Raw genomic sequence first — 12936 nt, 5'->3', positions numbered from 1 at the left:
GCTAATATTCAGTAGAAATAAGGTTGTTAAGGGTTTTCTTTACATATATATTGCACCTACTTTAAGGTACTTCACAAGCCCTGCAGCCAGGTGAGCTGGATTTGGGCTCTGATTCTGTTGCAGGTGTGATCCTGAATCAGTCCAGTGCACTTCTCTGAGCCTCCATTTTCTCATTTTTAAGGTGGGATGAAGAGTACGGTACCAGCCTCACAAGTATTGTTATAAGAGCTAAATGAAATAATATGTGAGAAAGGAATGTATTCCCTTAAGAGCACTATGGAAATGTTAATTTTGTAAATGAGAGGCAGTGTTTATAAAGCACTTGGAATAGTGCGGCCCCAGAGCATTTTTTGAATAAATGAAAGCAGTTCTAGCAATGCCGTTACTTAGGAGAACGCAGTTCATGCTCTTGCACCAAAGCTGCTTGTGAAATGGCTTAATCTATTCACTTAGTTCAATATGGCTGAGAAAATAGAGTACAAGTTTTATGGACAATGTTAGCCTGTAATTCAAACTTCAGTCACCTGGAAAATAGCTTTCCCATCAACGGTTCAGTAGTGAGGCTGTACCACAGGGTTAAGACTGTCACCTACACAACAAAATAAAAAGTTGCACATTTGGTGTGGTGGGGGCCAGGTGTGGACAGTGGTGTGCACCTGGCACGGTGATTTGCCCTCGTGCTGACAGATGGTTTGTTCTTATTTTGCCAGAAATTCTCGGAGATCAATTAAACTAGATGGAAAAGGAGAACCCAAAGGGGCGAAGAGAGCAAAGCCGGTGAGGTACACCGCAGCAAAGCTGCACGAGAAGGGTGTCCTACTGGGGATAGACGACCTTCAGACAAACCAGTGAGTCACCTGGAGTCTGCACAGGACACACGTGCCCTTGCCTCGCTCACACAGCATCTGACTCACATTTCTCCAGTTTCCCGAGGCCTTTGAAGAAAGCTTCATTTGGTCCATCAGGGCTTACCCTTGATTTCAGATGACAGGAAAAATCCGTGTATTGTAATCTCTCGTCTTCCCATCGGGCCTCTAGCATCTGGTCTGTCGGTCAGATGAAGTGACGATCAAGTGATGTGTTTCCTGTGGCTTGTCCAGTACGTTAGGATTGGCCAGCCTCCTCTCTTCCTCCAAAAGAACTGAGTCAGAGCAGTGAGAATGAAGGGCTGTCTTTTGGTCTTGATAGATGAGAGTTATTTGCAATTGCCAAACATTGAATGCCTTTCTAATTTCAAACCACAGATTGTGTGCCAACGCGTGGGTCAGAGCCATCCCAACACTGTGCTGTCAGTGTGTGCATATGAGGTGGAGGAGAAAAGGGAACTCTCCTCTGCAGCCCCACACCAGGCACCAGTGGGTGCTCCATCTCAGAGGGACCGCAAGCCCCGTGACCCATCCCTCCCCGCCCTTTGTCTGGGGGAAGCCAGACACACCAAGTGTCTCCTCTCTAACTCCTGGCTTCTCTGCCATTTATCCCATCAAGCCTTCTCTTACCTACACCGACTCAGGGAAAATGCTTCCCCTTCTTTGAAGTTTCTATGAAAGTTATCATCTGAAATACTCAACTGGCCTCTCAGAAGTATAAGTCGATATTTAATTCTCATGTTCTGTGAATCTCATATATTTCCAACTATATTTTCTGCTCTTCAAGAGCAAGGACAATATTTTACATTTCTTTTGTAATAAAGCTCCTACTTCAGTGCTCTGTGAGCGACAGCTCTCAACAAGAGCCATCCACCCTAGTTTTAGTGAGCAGAGTGGAGGAAAGATGATGGGAGGTTTTGCATGAATTCCCTTAGGATTTTCCCAGTAGATCATTTGCTAAGAATGGTAACTTGGGATTCCATTAATTTGTTTCGGCTTTAAACATAGATTTGCAATTCCACGTGTGCATGTCTCTTTCCTCACTAGGTTTAAAAATGTTACATTTGATATCATATCTACTGAAGATATGGGCATCTTTGATGTCAGATCAAAGTTCCTGGGTGTTGAGATGGAAAAGGTGCAGCTCAATATTCAGGTAAGCTGGGATTTCTGCAATTTGGGGTGAGTTTTATAGTGGGGATCGCTCAGGGCTCCCCTGGCTGGCATTCTCATGACAGCAATGAGGTTTAACAGAAGACCAATGTAAGACTTACTTGCCAATATTAGTTTAAGTGTTGATGATTTTTTAAAAGCTATGATGTTTCAAATTATTGGAACTTAAAATGCTTTAGCTGGTAAACCATAGCAGTCAGTTTTTCTAAGCCATGTTTCCGTTTTGAAGCTTAGAGACAATAATAATACAAAAGTATTCAGAGCTATGAAGTAAAGGCTGGAAAGTTTCTTTTCATTAGGAATTTATATTTCTTTCTAGAACTGCTCAGGATTGAAACTTTCCTGATCTCATGTCTCCATCCTAGCATTGTTTTTACATCAGTTTCTTAAATCTGTTTGTTAATGTTTGGGATCATAGAAATGAAAGACATTGTGCAAAATAGATATCTATAAATAGAAAAATGGTGTTCGCAGTCTGAACTATTGCAAATTTCTCATTAGGACCATATTTAAGTCAAATATACTTGAACAGAAACTGAGAAATCCAGTTTATGTGCCACAAAAAAAATAAATAAATAAATGGAGGGAGGGTACAACAAATGTGTAAGTTCATCTGCTCCCAACTTGTTAATTCTTAGCACAGGATCAATCTAGAGAAGTAATTTTTAAAATTTTTCTTATAAGTTTTTAAGTGGAAATAACACCTATTTACCTGGACTCCAAACTACCTGTAAAATGGTTTCCAGGTATTTCACACGTATCTACCTGAATCCTCCTGAGAAGCCGCTGGGAGTGATGCAGGTTCCAGCCTCACTGTCTGCTCAGCCCGTGGCTGACAGCCCTGAAATTACCTCCCGCTCCTGGGAGCAGACCCCAAAGCCCTTCTTTTCTGTCTAGCTTTCCTTGTGGCTTCAAAAGAAAAGTGGAAGCTAAATGGGTTCGCTAAGGACATTGAGATAATGGAGTAAATTAGAGTTCAGAGAGAAAAATTAAAGATATTATGTAATTATGAAAAGCATCCTTAAGTAAACAGTACTGTTTTCTGACTTATTTTAAATGTCACTAAATGTATCCATTTAACAGTTTAACTGAGAGTCTCGAGTTACTTTCTGTAACACTCAGATAAACATGGGAAGAGAAAAAGAATGTGCGTGTGGTGCTGTGCCTTGGTTAGTGATCCTTCTCTAGATGTGGCAAAGACATATGTGATCGCCAAGAAGGAAATGACCCAAGGCCAATCAATATCAACTGGACAGATGACTCACAAGTGACCGGGAGACACCTGTTTAGAGAGGCTTCTAAATTCCATGGGACTTCCTTTGAACACTGGTGCGAACACCAGCTTCGCTTGCTCCTTTGTTAAGGAGTGGTATGCAGTAGGATTAGCTGTTCACACCGTTCATTTATACACACAATTGATTGTGAAATGTTACTCCTTAGCTGGATGTGGGTGGCTAATCTGGGCCAGATTTTGTAAATCATGCTCCAGATTTTTTAAATCATTAGCATTTTATGAGGACCATCTACATAATTTGCAGCGCTCAGCAGAAAATGAAAATTCAGAGCCCTTTCTTCAAAATGATTAAGAATTTCAAGATGATAACAGCAGAGCGTTAAACCAAATGCAGGGCCCTTGTGATCATGGGACCCTGTACAGGTGGAATTCCCAAGGAGCCTGCACATAATAGCTGTCAGACATAAAGTCAGACTTCTATTTATACATATGGCTTTCAGACAACTACAATGTCATGTGAATTACGAAAGAGAAACACGATGGCCAGGTCTTCACTGTGAGTCCAGGACTCGAAACAGGACAGAAGTTTCTGACAGGATAAAGGGGATCCCTTCTAACGTTATGTTTCTAGGTTTTCCTCAGCCCACTCTTCCCTTAGCTCATACAGATTATATCTAATTATATCCTATAGCTATAGGCCATATACACAACGGGGTGGGGGGGGGGGGGGGGTGACTTACTTGAAGATGTTCTGCCTATATGAATAGGGCCAGCGTTAATCCAGGGCTGCAGGGTTGGCCTTCTTCTTTCCCAGACAAAAAGCTGAGGTTGAGAGAGCTCATTATGGAAGAGGCAGCTGGAGTCCCTACTCTTGATGACCCTACTCCACTGCCTGTCTCACAGGGTTCCAGTTGATCCTGTCAAGACAAGGGTGGCTTACAAAGGGACTGCAGAGCCCTTGATCTCATCTGCCCAAGAACACCCCTGTGAGGTTGGCAGTGTTACCCTCAGTTTCGCCCAAGGAAACAGAACTTCAGAGAGGTTCTATGATATTGCAAGGTCCTAAGACAGCAAATGGTGGAGCTGAGACTAAAATCTGGTCTGCCAACCACAAGCGCACTCATGTTTTCTCTGCTCCCCACCTCGGGGGCCCAGCGAATGCCGGTGCATACACCATTCCTTCTCAACTTCACCGTGTTGGTTTAATTCTTTGCCAAGAAACTTTAGCAGATGTTGCCTTTCCCAAAGGAAAAGTGAATCTCCACTGCCCAGTAATAGGTAAAAGCATTCTTGAGGAAAGAACTTCCATTCCCGAAGGAATTTCCGGCCCAGAAGCATATCTAAATAATGCAGGGGTTGAAGTGAGAGCGGTCGGAGTTAATTGAGGAAGTGGAGGAGGAAGCTGGCAAGAGTCAGCGTTCTCTCAAAGATGACTCCAACTCCTGCAGGAGGCTTCACTTAACCTAGGCTCAAGGCATTATTATTAACGACCAAGAAGTTTCCAGAGCTAGAAACAAGAAAATGAGACCTGGGGCGGTTTAGGGCAGTTCAGGAAAGATATCTTCTGTTTGGGAAAGGCCTCCTCTCCTGTGTTACTGTGAAATGTTGCTGCTTAGTCATGTGGCTGGTGTGGCCAGTTATCAATTTTAGCAGGCAAGTTTATTCCCTTTGTTAATGTGGTGGCAATGAACGTAGAAGGATAGTCTGACTTGAGAATAAGAGCTGTTGTCAATACAAGAACAGAACTGGTCTAGATTGGAAGGAGTTGCATTGTACAATGGTCTCCAAATTTCCGTCACTCAACTTCATCAGGAATAGCACAATCGCTTCTCCCCATTTGCACATATTTATTTATAAAGTGTACGTGCGCCTACCACTGTACTCAAAATGTACTTTGTAAAATATATATAAAATTTAAATGTTTAAAGAATGAGAAAAAAATAAACAGGAGTTTTAGTGTTCTTTTTGCTCCCCAATGGATTATCTTATTCCATGTTAGAAAACACTGCTGTTCTTAAGGATATGCCCCATCTTGCTGGAACATCTGTGTTTTTAATTTTCCAATTAAAAATTATATTTATATATGTGATATTAACTTAAGGATAATGGTTTTCTTTCATACGGTCCTTATCAATTCTAAAAATCTTTCTTTCATCTCGGCAAGTGATTCTCAAAGTATGGCACCCAGGGCGACCATATCATCATCACATGGGAAGTTGTTAAAATGCAAATTCTTGGGCCCCCACCAGAGCTGTAAAATCATAAATTCCTGGGAGCAGGGCCTAGCACTCTGTGCTTTAACTGGCCTGTGTTTTTAACCAGATGATTCTCATGCACACTAAAGTTTGAGAAGGCTCACCTAGGTCATTCCGTCAATTGAGTCTCATTTCTGTCAACGAATTCTTCTAGAATTTTTCTTAAGCCTACGAACTGTCAAATCTGAGATTGACTGATGTCCCTGACAATTGCAGGATTTACTTCAGATGCAGTATGAAGGCGTGGCTGTGATGAAAATGTTTGACAAGGTTAAAGTCAATGTGAACCTTCTCATCTACCTGCTGAACAAGAAGTTCTATGGGAAGTGAAGCGCCTGCAGAGATGTCACGGATTCCGTCCCACCCGGATCAGGAAACGAATCTGTTCAGTATTTTTGTTTTTAAACATGATTAAATCACTGCTTATAAATGTGTGATTTTTTTAAAAGACCAAAACTCTTTCGAAGAATGTACCCATTGTGCCTTTTTTGATAATTTGATACTACAGTAGAATGATACACAAAATGAATTAATGTAAACACTTCCACATTATACTGTGGTATAGGTACTCTGATTTAAAACTTTGGACATTCTGTGATTTGTTTGAAAGTAGGGAGAAAATTAATTTAGCTGACTAGGGACAAATATGCAAACCTATTTTCCTATGAAAAAAATTTTAAATGTCCCATTTGAATAACATAATTCTCTATAGATTTTTTTTTTTTTTTGATCTGTGGAGAAATGGAAACCTAATTATTTGCCATGAATTATTTAGACAGATACTTAGTTCTAAGCTCTGCCTTCTGGGAGTTACCAATTTTAAAAGAGAACTTTTGTGCAATTCAAGATTAAGTTTTTATAATAATTGAAAGTGACAATACAATAACACTTTCTGTATAAAAGTATATATTTTATGTGATTTATTCCTACTAAATGAAGTGCACTACTGCCTCATGGTAAAGACTCTTGTACCCGGAGCCTTTAAGTGACTAAAGAACAACAAGGACATCAATCCTAGGCCCCACCTCCACCCCTCGCAATTTATTTGAATACTTCAATTGTGCCTCTCAATTTTTTGTAATGCAATAAAATCAGTACCTAGATGGTTTTTAAATGTGTTCTTTGAAAATTATTTTATGTAAAATAAATGTTACTGAATTACATTCATTCAGTTTTTTTAGTTGTCTTCATAGACTCCAATCGTTTAGTGGGTAGGAGAAGGTTCTTGGTGGGGGCTGATCAAGAGGAGAAAGAATATACTATAGCTGTACACCTTAGGGTACGGAGTAAGCTCCTGTGACCGAGAGATCCCTAACACTGGGGCTGAAATGAGAGAGAGGTTTGTTTTTCTCAGTTTCTGTAGTTCCAAGGTAAGTGAGCAGGCCCGAGGTTGTCTGGGGATCCAGGCTGGCCGGTGGGCTCTGTCCTTGTCACTGATTCCTGGCCAGCAAGGAGGGGGGACATATGTCCAGGGCAAGTGTTTTAAATTATATATGTCACTTGTGCTTACATCCCGTTGGCCAAAATTTAGTCATGTGGCCACAACCAGCCTCAAGAGAGGCCTAACTAGGCAGTCACGTGCACAGTTAAACCCCCAGGCAGAGAGGGAGGTGGTACTATTATTAAAAGAAAGGGAGATTGATTCCTGGGGCAGGTCAGCCGTCTCCACCACAATAAGAATCCCCCTGATGCTTTGTATTCTGTTCGTTCAATCAACCGGCTTTGTTTTCCACAGGGATTACAAAATATTGAGAAAGTGGGCTAGCTTATGTTCCTTTGGCACAAATGAACTTTAAGCGTTAGACCCACGGGATTTGGAAAATTCAAATTTTATAAAGTAGAATCTGCTACTTTAGTGATTGTTTGGACAAAGAGGTAATGCTCTTTGTCCAAACAGACAATGCTCGAAACGATGCTCACTGTCTCCACAGTTGGTGGATGTGTTTTTTTGATGCATTGGCCTTAGTATAGACTCCACGAAAGGAATCAAATAAGTATACAGTTAAGTTTCACCTGTGAATAAACTCATTCTCCCCTCCAGCTGGCGTTTGGTGAGGAACTGGAGCTGGGGCAGTGGGAGGGAGGGTCAGCTTCCTTCTTCATGCTCCAGGAAAGACCTTCAGTGGAAATGTAGAGGAGGAGCCAAAAGTAAGGAAAGCTGTTTGGAGGCAAAAGCTAATCTTTCACAGCATCTCTGGAAGGAGCTTGTCTTAACTCATTCCAACCCTGAGTGATATACTTGAGTGTTATCCAAGTGAATAAATATCTTTGTGTCATGCCAGTCCCCAGAGGTATGACGTGAATGTTTTTTCTCTGTTGGCCCACAAGGTGAGGTCATTGTGGACAATATTACCAACGGCTACTTGTTTGAGGTCTTTAAGGCACATGGAAGAATGTGACCCAGAGAAGGGGTAATGTGATGAAGGAAAGGAGTACCAGCAAGAAGCCAGGGGAGTGTGAGTGTGAGATAGTGGGAGCCCAGGCCTGTGCCTCTCCCAGGAGGACTGAACCATCCCCCAAGCCAGGGGACATGGTGCCTCATAGCCCTGAGCCACCAAGGACTCCTGCCCATTGTAGAGGAGGGAAAATAATTTTCCCTCTACTCTTCTCAGTTCGTGGCCGAGGCCCCTGTAACAAAAGACAGATTGGCAAGAGAAAAACAAACACAAGTTTATTAACATGTGTACCCCACGTATACATGGGTATTACCAGGGAACTGAGTAGAACTCCCAGGAACAGCCCAAGCCACCACCTTAAATACGATCTTCTGCTAAAGACAAAAGACAGGCGTGAGGATCAGGGGCAGGGGTGCAGTTTACAGGAAGGTGGGAAGAGGGACCGTCTGGTAAAGTTTCCTCTGCCTGCACTAACTCTCCCGGTGAAGAAGTCATCTCTGCTAACAGCTCTCTTCCTGGTACAGGACGCTTTTCTAATGCAAATTTCCTTTATAAATGTAAACTTCCCTTACAAAAGGATAAGTTCTACTGTTTCCAGAGCTTCTCCTGTGTCAACCTGTCCGCAGTTGCTCAAAATAAACCATATGCTGAAGAGGCATATTTTTGGGGGCCCATTCTGCTACCCTCCACCATCTTCCCCCTCCCCCAGCACTCATAGCTTTTTTTACTCAGTGGGAAGACAAAAGTTTTTTTTTTTCACTTTTAAAACACTTAGCAATTGAAACTGTATCTTGATTTTTGTATAGCTGACTCCTGTATTTTGATGTAGGTTTGATCATGTTTCTGCTGTTACAAAAGTGGTCTTTGGTCTAGAAGGTTGAGAGAGTCCATGCTCCCCTGAATTCTGGCACCTGGACCTTGAAAAGGCAAAAATGACCTTGGGAGCACACAGCTTCGCTGCTCTCAGAGGACCTGCTCTCGTGATGTCCAAGAGGGAAAACCCGTGCCTACTCCACTCTTCTGGAAGTTTGTGAAGAAGAGACCAGCTCAGGGTGATCCTTGTCTGACATAACACGTCTCCCTTATGTCACTGAACGACCAAAACCATAATGTGTGTTTTGGTGTATGTGTGTGTGGTTGGGCACTAATTAGAGGTGCTGTTCATGATGTAATTTTTATGACTTGGGCTGTGGTTAAGTAGGGATTTGTAGTATTCCTCAAATATTTGAAGAGGCAAACCTCAGACCTCTGAATGGCGAAAGCTGTCTATATTTTGAGAGATTGTGGTGAGCCCTGGATGGTCTTACTGCTGACCAGCTTTTTGAAAAATCTGTTGCCTCTGTTACTGAAACCAGGACTCAGTAACAGGTTAAGATAGAGCCTTCTAAGACATCTTCTGAGCTTCAGAGGACAGAGATGGCTTCACTGTCTGCCGGAAGTCCAGAGCCGGGAAGTGTCTTGTAAATGGCCGAGAGGCGGAGGCCCAGGGCCGGTTCTGCAATGGGCTGAGAGGAGACAGACGCCACCCCACAGCCCCTCAGGAGTCGCAGTGTTGCTTTAGGTTGACCCTTGTAGGAGTGGGGTGGTTAGTGATTATCTCAGTCTAATGATGTGGACACTCTCAACTCAATCTCAAATGAAATAGCTCATACAGATTTTCTAGGTTGCCTTGCTGGTTTTCCTTCAAGTATGAAATCTCTTAGCTAAAATACATTGGAAGGCATGGTGGTTAATTTTATGTTTCAACGTGATCAGGTTAAGGGATGCCCAGATAGCTGGGAAAACATTTCTGGCTGTGTCTGTGAGGGTGTTTCCAGAAGAGGTTAGCACTGGAACCCACAGACTGAGTAAGGAAGATGGCATTCACCGACATGGGCGGGCACCAGCCAATCCACTGAGGGCTGGAATCCAACAAAAAGGTGCAGAAAGAGCAAATTCTCTCTCTCTCTCTTCTTGACCTGGGACTCCATCTTCTCCTGCCCTCGGACATTGGAGCTCCTGGATCTCAGGCCTTTGAACTCCAGAATTTACACCAGCAACTGCCTGGTGCTCAGGCCATCAGTCTTGCACTGAATTATACCACCGGCTTTCATGGGTCTCCAGTTTGCAGACAACAGATTATGGGACTTCTCAGCCCCCATCACCTCGTGAGCCAATTCCTATACTAAATCCTCTCTTGTATCTATATCTATAATACGTCCTGTCGGTTCTCTCTCTCTGGAGAACCCTGACTAACACCAATGGGAAATGACCAGGAGAAGTAGAAGATATTGAGTTCACCTTATAGAACTGCAACAAAAGTTGTTGTTTTCTTTTTAAGAGATAATGAATTTGACCCTTTCTTAGCACCCCAACCGTAGGCAGAGTCTACCATTCTATCCATAGTACAACTACTGAAAATACATTTTTTGACCCACTATGAGAGACTAACTTTACTTCTAAACCCAAAATAGCAACGCAGATTTGTAACAACAAAAGGTAAACCCAGGCCCCCTGCGGATTAGCTTGTAACTTGATTACAGAGCTGTTTCCCTGAAAAACAAATGTGGCCGTATCTGCACAGAATCTGGAGTGTCACACACCTGATTGGAGTACAGTTTGATTTGATTTCACACGACTCCAGATATCCCACCGTGAGCTTCAAAGGGGAATTACTCTGGGATCCACAGTCGTCTTTGGAGGACCTCCAACGAGGAGTGGCGACCGGAATGCCTGAAGCAGGTAGATCATCTAGTGGGTTTAAAAGAAACTACTTTCATACCATTTTGGGATTAAAGTTTTTGCTATTTTGATGTCACGTTCGTTTAAAAACACTACTAAATACCACAAACACTGTGAACGAGTAGCTAATGACTCCCACTGGTTCCAGGCAAGTTCAAACAGAGAAAATGAAAACTGGGAACCAACAGTAAGTGGTCCATCCTGGGTGATGCTGCAGTGTCGAGGTGTCATTTCTGAGGGACAGCGACATGTTACGTAGCCATCTCTAGTCAGGAAGGTTTTCCACTCTAGGGAACCGACGCACACTGGCTCTAGAACTGGCAACAAAGGGATTTTGGTATGGGTGACATGGAACAAATTGAAGTCGAGAGATTGATACCCTTTTCAAGAAGTTCTAAAGAGCACACAAATGTTATAGGAACTTTGTAGAGTGTGGGGAAAAAACAGAAAACAGAACATCACCAACAGACCATAACACAAAATGAGAACTCAATCACAAAAAGTGTGTCAAAACTTCCAATAACTGATGGGATGAAGAAGAGATGATGAAATTGACAAAATATTTAGACCTGAATTGCATATCAAAACTTGTAAAATGCAGCTGAGGTGGTGATTGGAGGACAAGGAATGAAAATTAACAAGGTAAGTAATCCATTCAAAAGGTTAGGAGAATAAAGAGTAAGTCCAAAGAAAGTCAGAGAAAGAAATAATAAAAAGCCTGTGTGAAAAGTAATGACATTGAAAATAAATAATAAAAGCAACAAAACAAAAAGATGGGCATTGAAAAATGGTCATTTCCAAAATTTGGGCAGATACATCGAGGAAAAAAACAAAAATATGCTATATAAGGTATAAAAATGGGAGAAAACTGCAGATAAAATAGATAGCTTTAGAAGAATAAAATAAGGTGTACACATACAAGAGAACACTATAAAGAGTTTAAAAAGAAAGAATTAGGCGTGTATCAATCAGGTAAATCTAGAAAAATGCAAACTGCCCAAGTATTCCTACAGTATGTTACTTGTATAAATATTTAAAACATACAAATCAAAACTAATTTTCTTTTTTGGAAACACAAATGTACTAAAAGTACAAAAACATGCATGAGAAAGTTCATCTTCTGGGCAGGAAAAAGAATAGAGGAGTACCAAAAAAGCTTCAGCAGTGTAAGATGTGTGTGTATTTACATGTATATGTTCACGCCACGTTGTGGGCCCGTGGGTGTGCTATTGGGCTCTGTACTTCTCTACACTTGAAATATTGTGTACCTTAAAGAAAGTCTCACAAACTACATGAAATCCCATTCAGTTCTTTTTACCTCTCAAAGCAGTAGTTTTCAGTGTGTCACAAACACACAGCAGCTTCAGTGCCTGCATCACCCGGGAACTTACTAAAAATGCAAGTTTTCAGACCACACCCCAGACCTGCTGAATCCGAAACTCTGGAGATGGGGCCTAGCACTGTGGTTTAACAAATCTTCCGGATGATTCTGATCCCTGCCGAAGTTTGAGAACCACTGTCTTAGAATAAGCTTTCTCTGAACTATATTCCGGGAGCTCTCAGACATCACCATCCCCTGGAGGCGCTTGTCAAAAATGTAGATTTTGATTTCACAGACCTGGGATGGTGTCTGGGAATCTGCATTTGTGTGTGATAAAAGCTAAACCACTGTTTTTGAAGATACTCAAAAGAGTTTGAAGAATTCTTACTTTTCATTTCATATCCTTGAACTGTTGAGTTTTTTGCCATGTGAATTGATTTCTTTAATATTTTACACTGTATTTCATTGATTCTGAGATGTCCTTTCTTTATGTTTAAACAATCCTGAAATTGAGATGTTTCTCACAGTTTAATTGGCAGCGTTTGTTTCTTGCTTGTGGTACATAAATTAAAATGATGAGTCTTAAAATCAGTGGTGGTTAGGATCGATGAAAAATGGTATAAGTCAATAGCGAGTGGAGAAATATATAATTGTAGTGGTTCACGTCTACTCTTGGATATGTTTTGCTCAGAGAAACGAATGGGGAAAATTTTTAAATAGCGTTACATAGTTGGGTTATTCGGTAATTTATTGAGCAACTTCTATGTACAACAGGCCCTGTGCCCTGAGGATGCTGGAATGCAGGGCAGAACCAGATAGTCTCTGCTGTATTTCCCCCACTGGTTTGTCAGGGCTCTGCTTGGGGAATGCCCCTCTCAAGGCGAAACTCCCTTTTTAAACAGCTGAGAGCCCTGACCAGTGACGTCCACCGCAGTTCATCAGCCGCAGGGGGCCGAACACGCCCGCCCAT

General features: G+C 42.0%; 1 protein-coding gene across 2 annotated transcripts in view; it reads left to right on the top strand.

Moving 5' to 3' along the window:
* IQGAP2 (IQ motif containing GTPase activating protein 2) overlaps nt 1-6695 on the top strand; it is a 267686-nt gene extending 260991 nt beyond the window's left edge. The window contains exons 34-36 of one of the 2 annotated variants that reach the window (XM_046666170.1): nt 711-848; nt 1914-2022; nt 5745-6695. In XM_046666170.1, the coding sequence (XP_046522126.1) occupies nt 711-848; nt 1914-2022; nt 5745-5858 (361 nt within the window). In that variant the 3' untranslated portion in view covers nt 5859-6695. Of the gene's footprint in view, nt 1-710; nt 849-1913; nt 2023-5744 lie in introns of those variants that run through there. The other variant, XM_046666171.1, reaches the window with a different exon arrangement.
* The last annotated feature ends 6241 nt before the right edge of the window (nt 6696-12936 follow it).

Source organism: Equus quagga, chromosome 7 (genome assembly GCF_021613505.1).
Source record: "Equus quagga isolate Etosha38 chromosome 7, UCLA_HA_Equagga_1.0, whole genome shotgun sequence".
Lineage (NCBI taxonomy): Eukaryota > Metazoa > Chordata > Mammalia > Perissodactyla > Equidae > Equus > Equus quagga.
The sequence above is the reverse complement of the archived record's forward strand: the minus strand, read 5'-3'. Positions and strand labels throughout refer to the sequence as shown.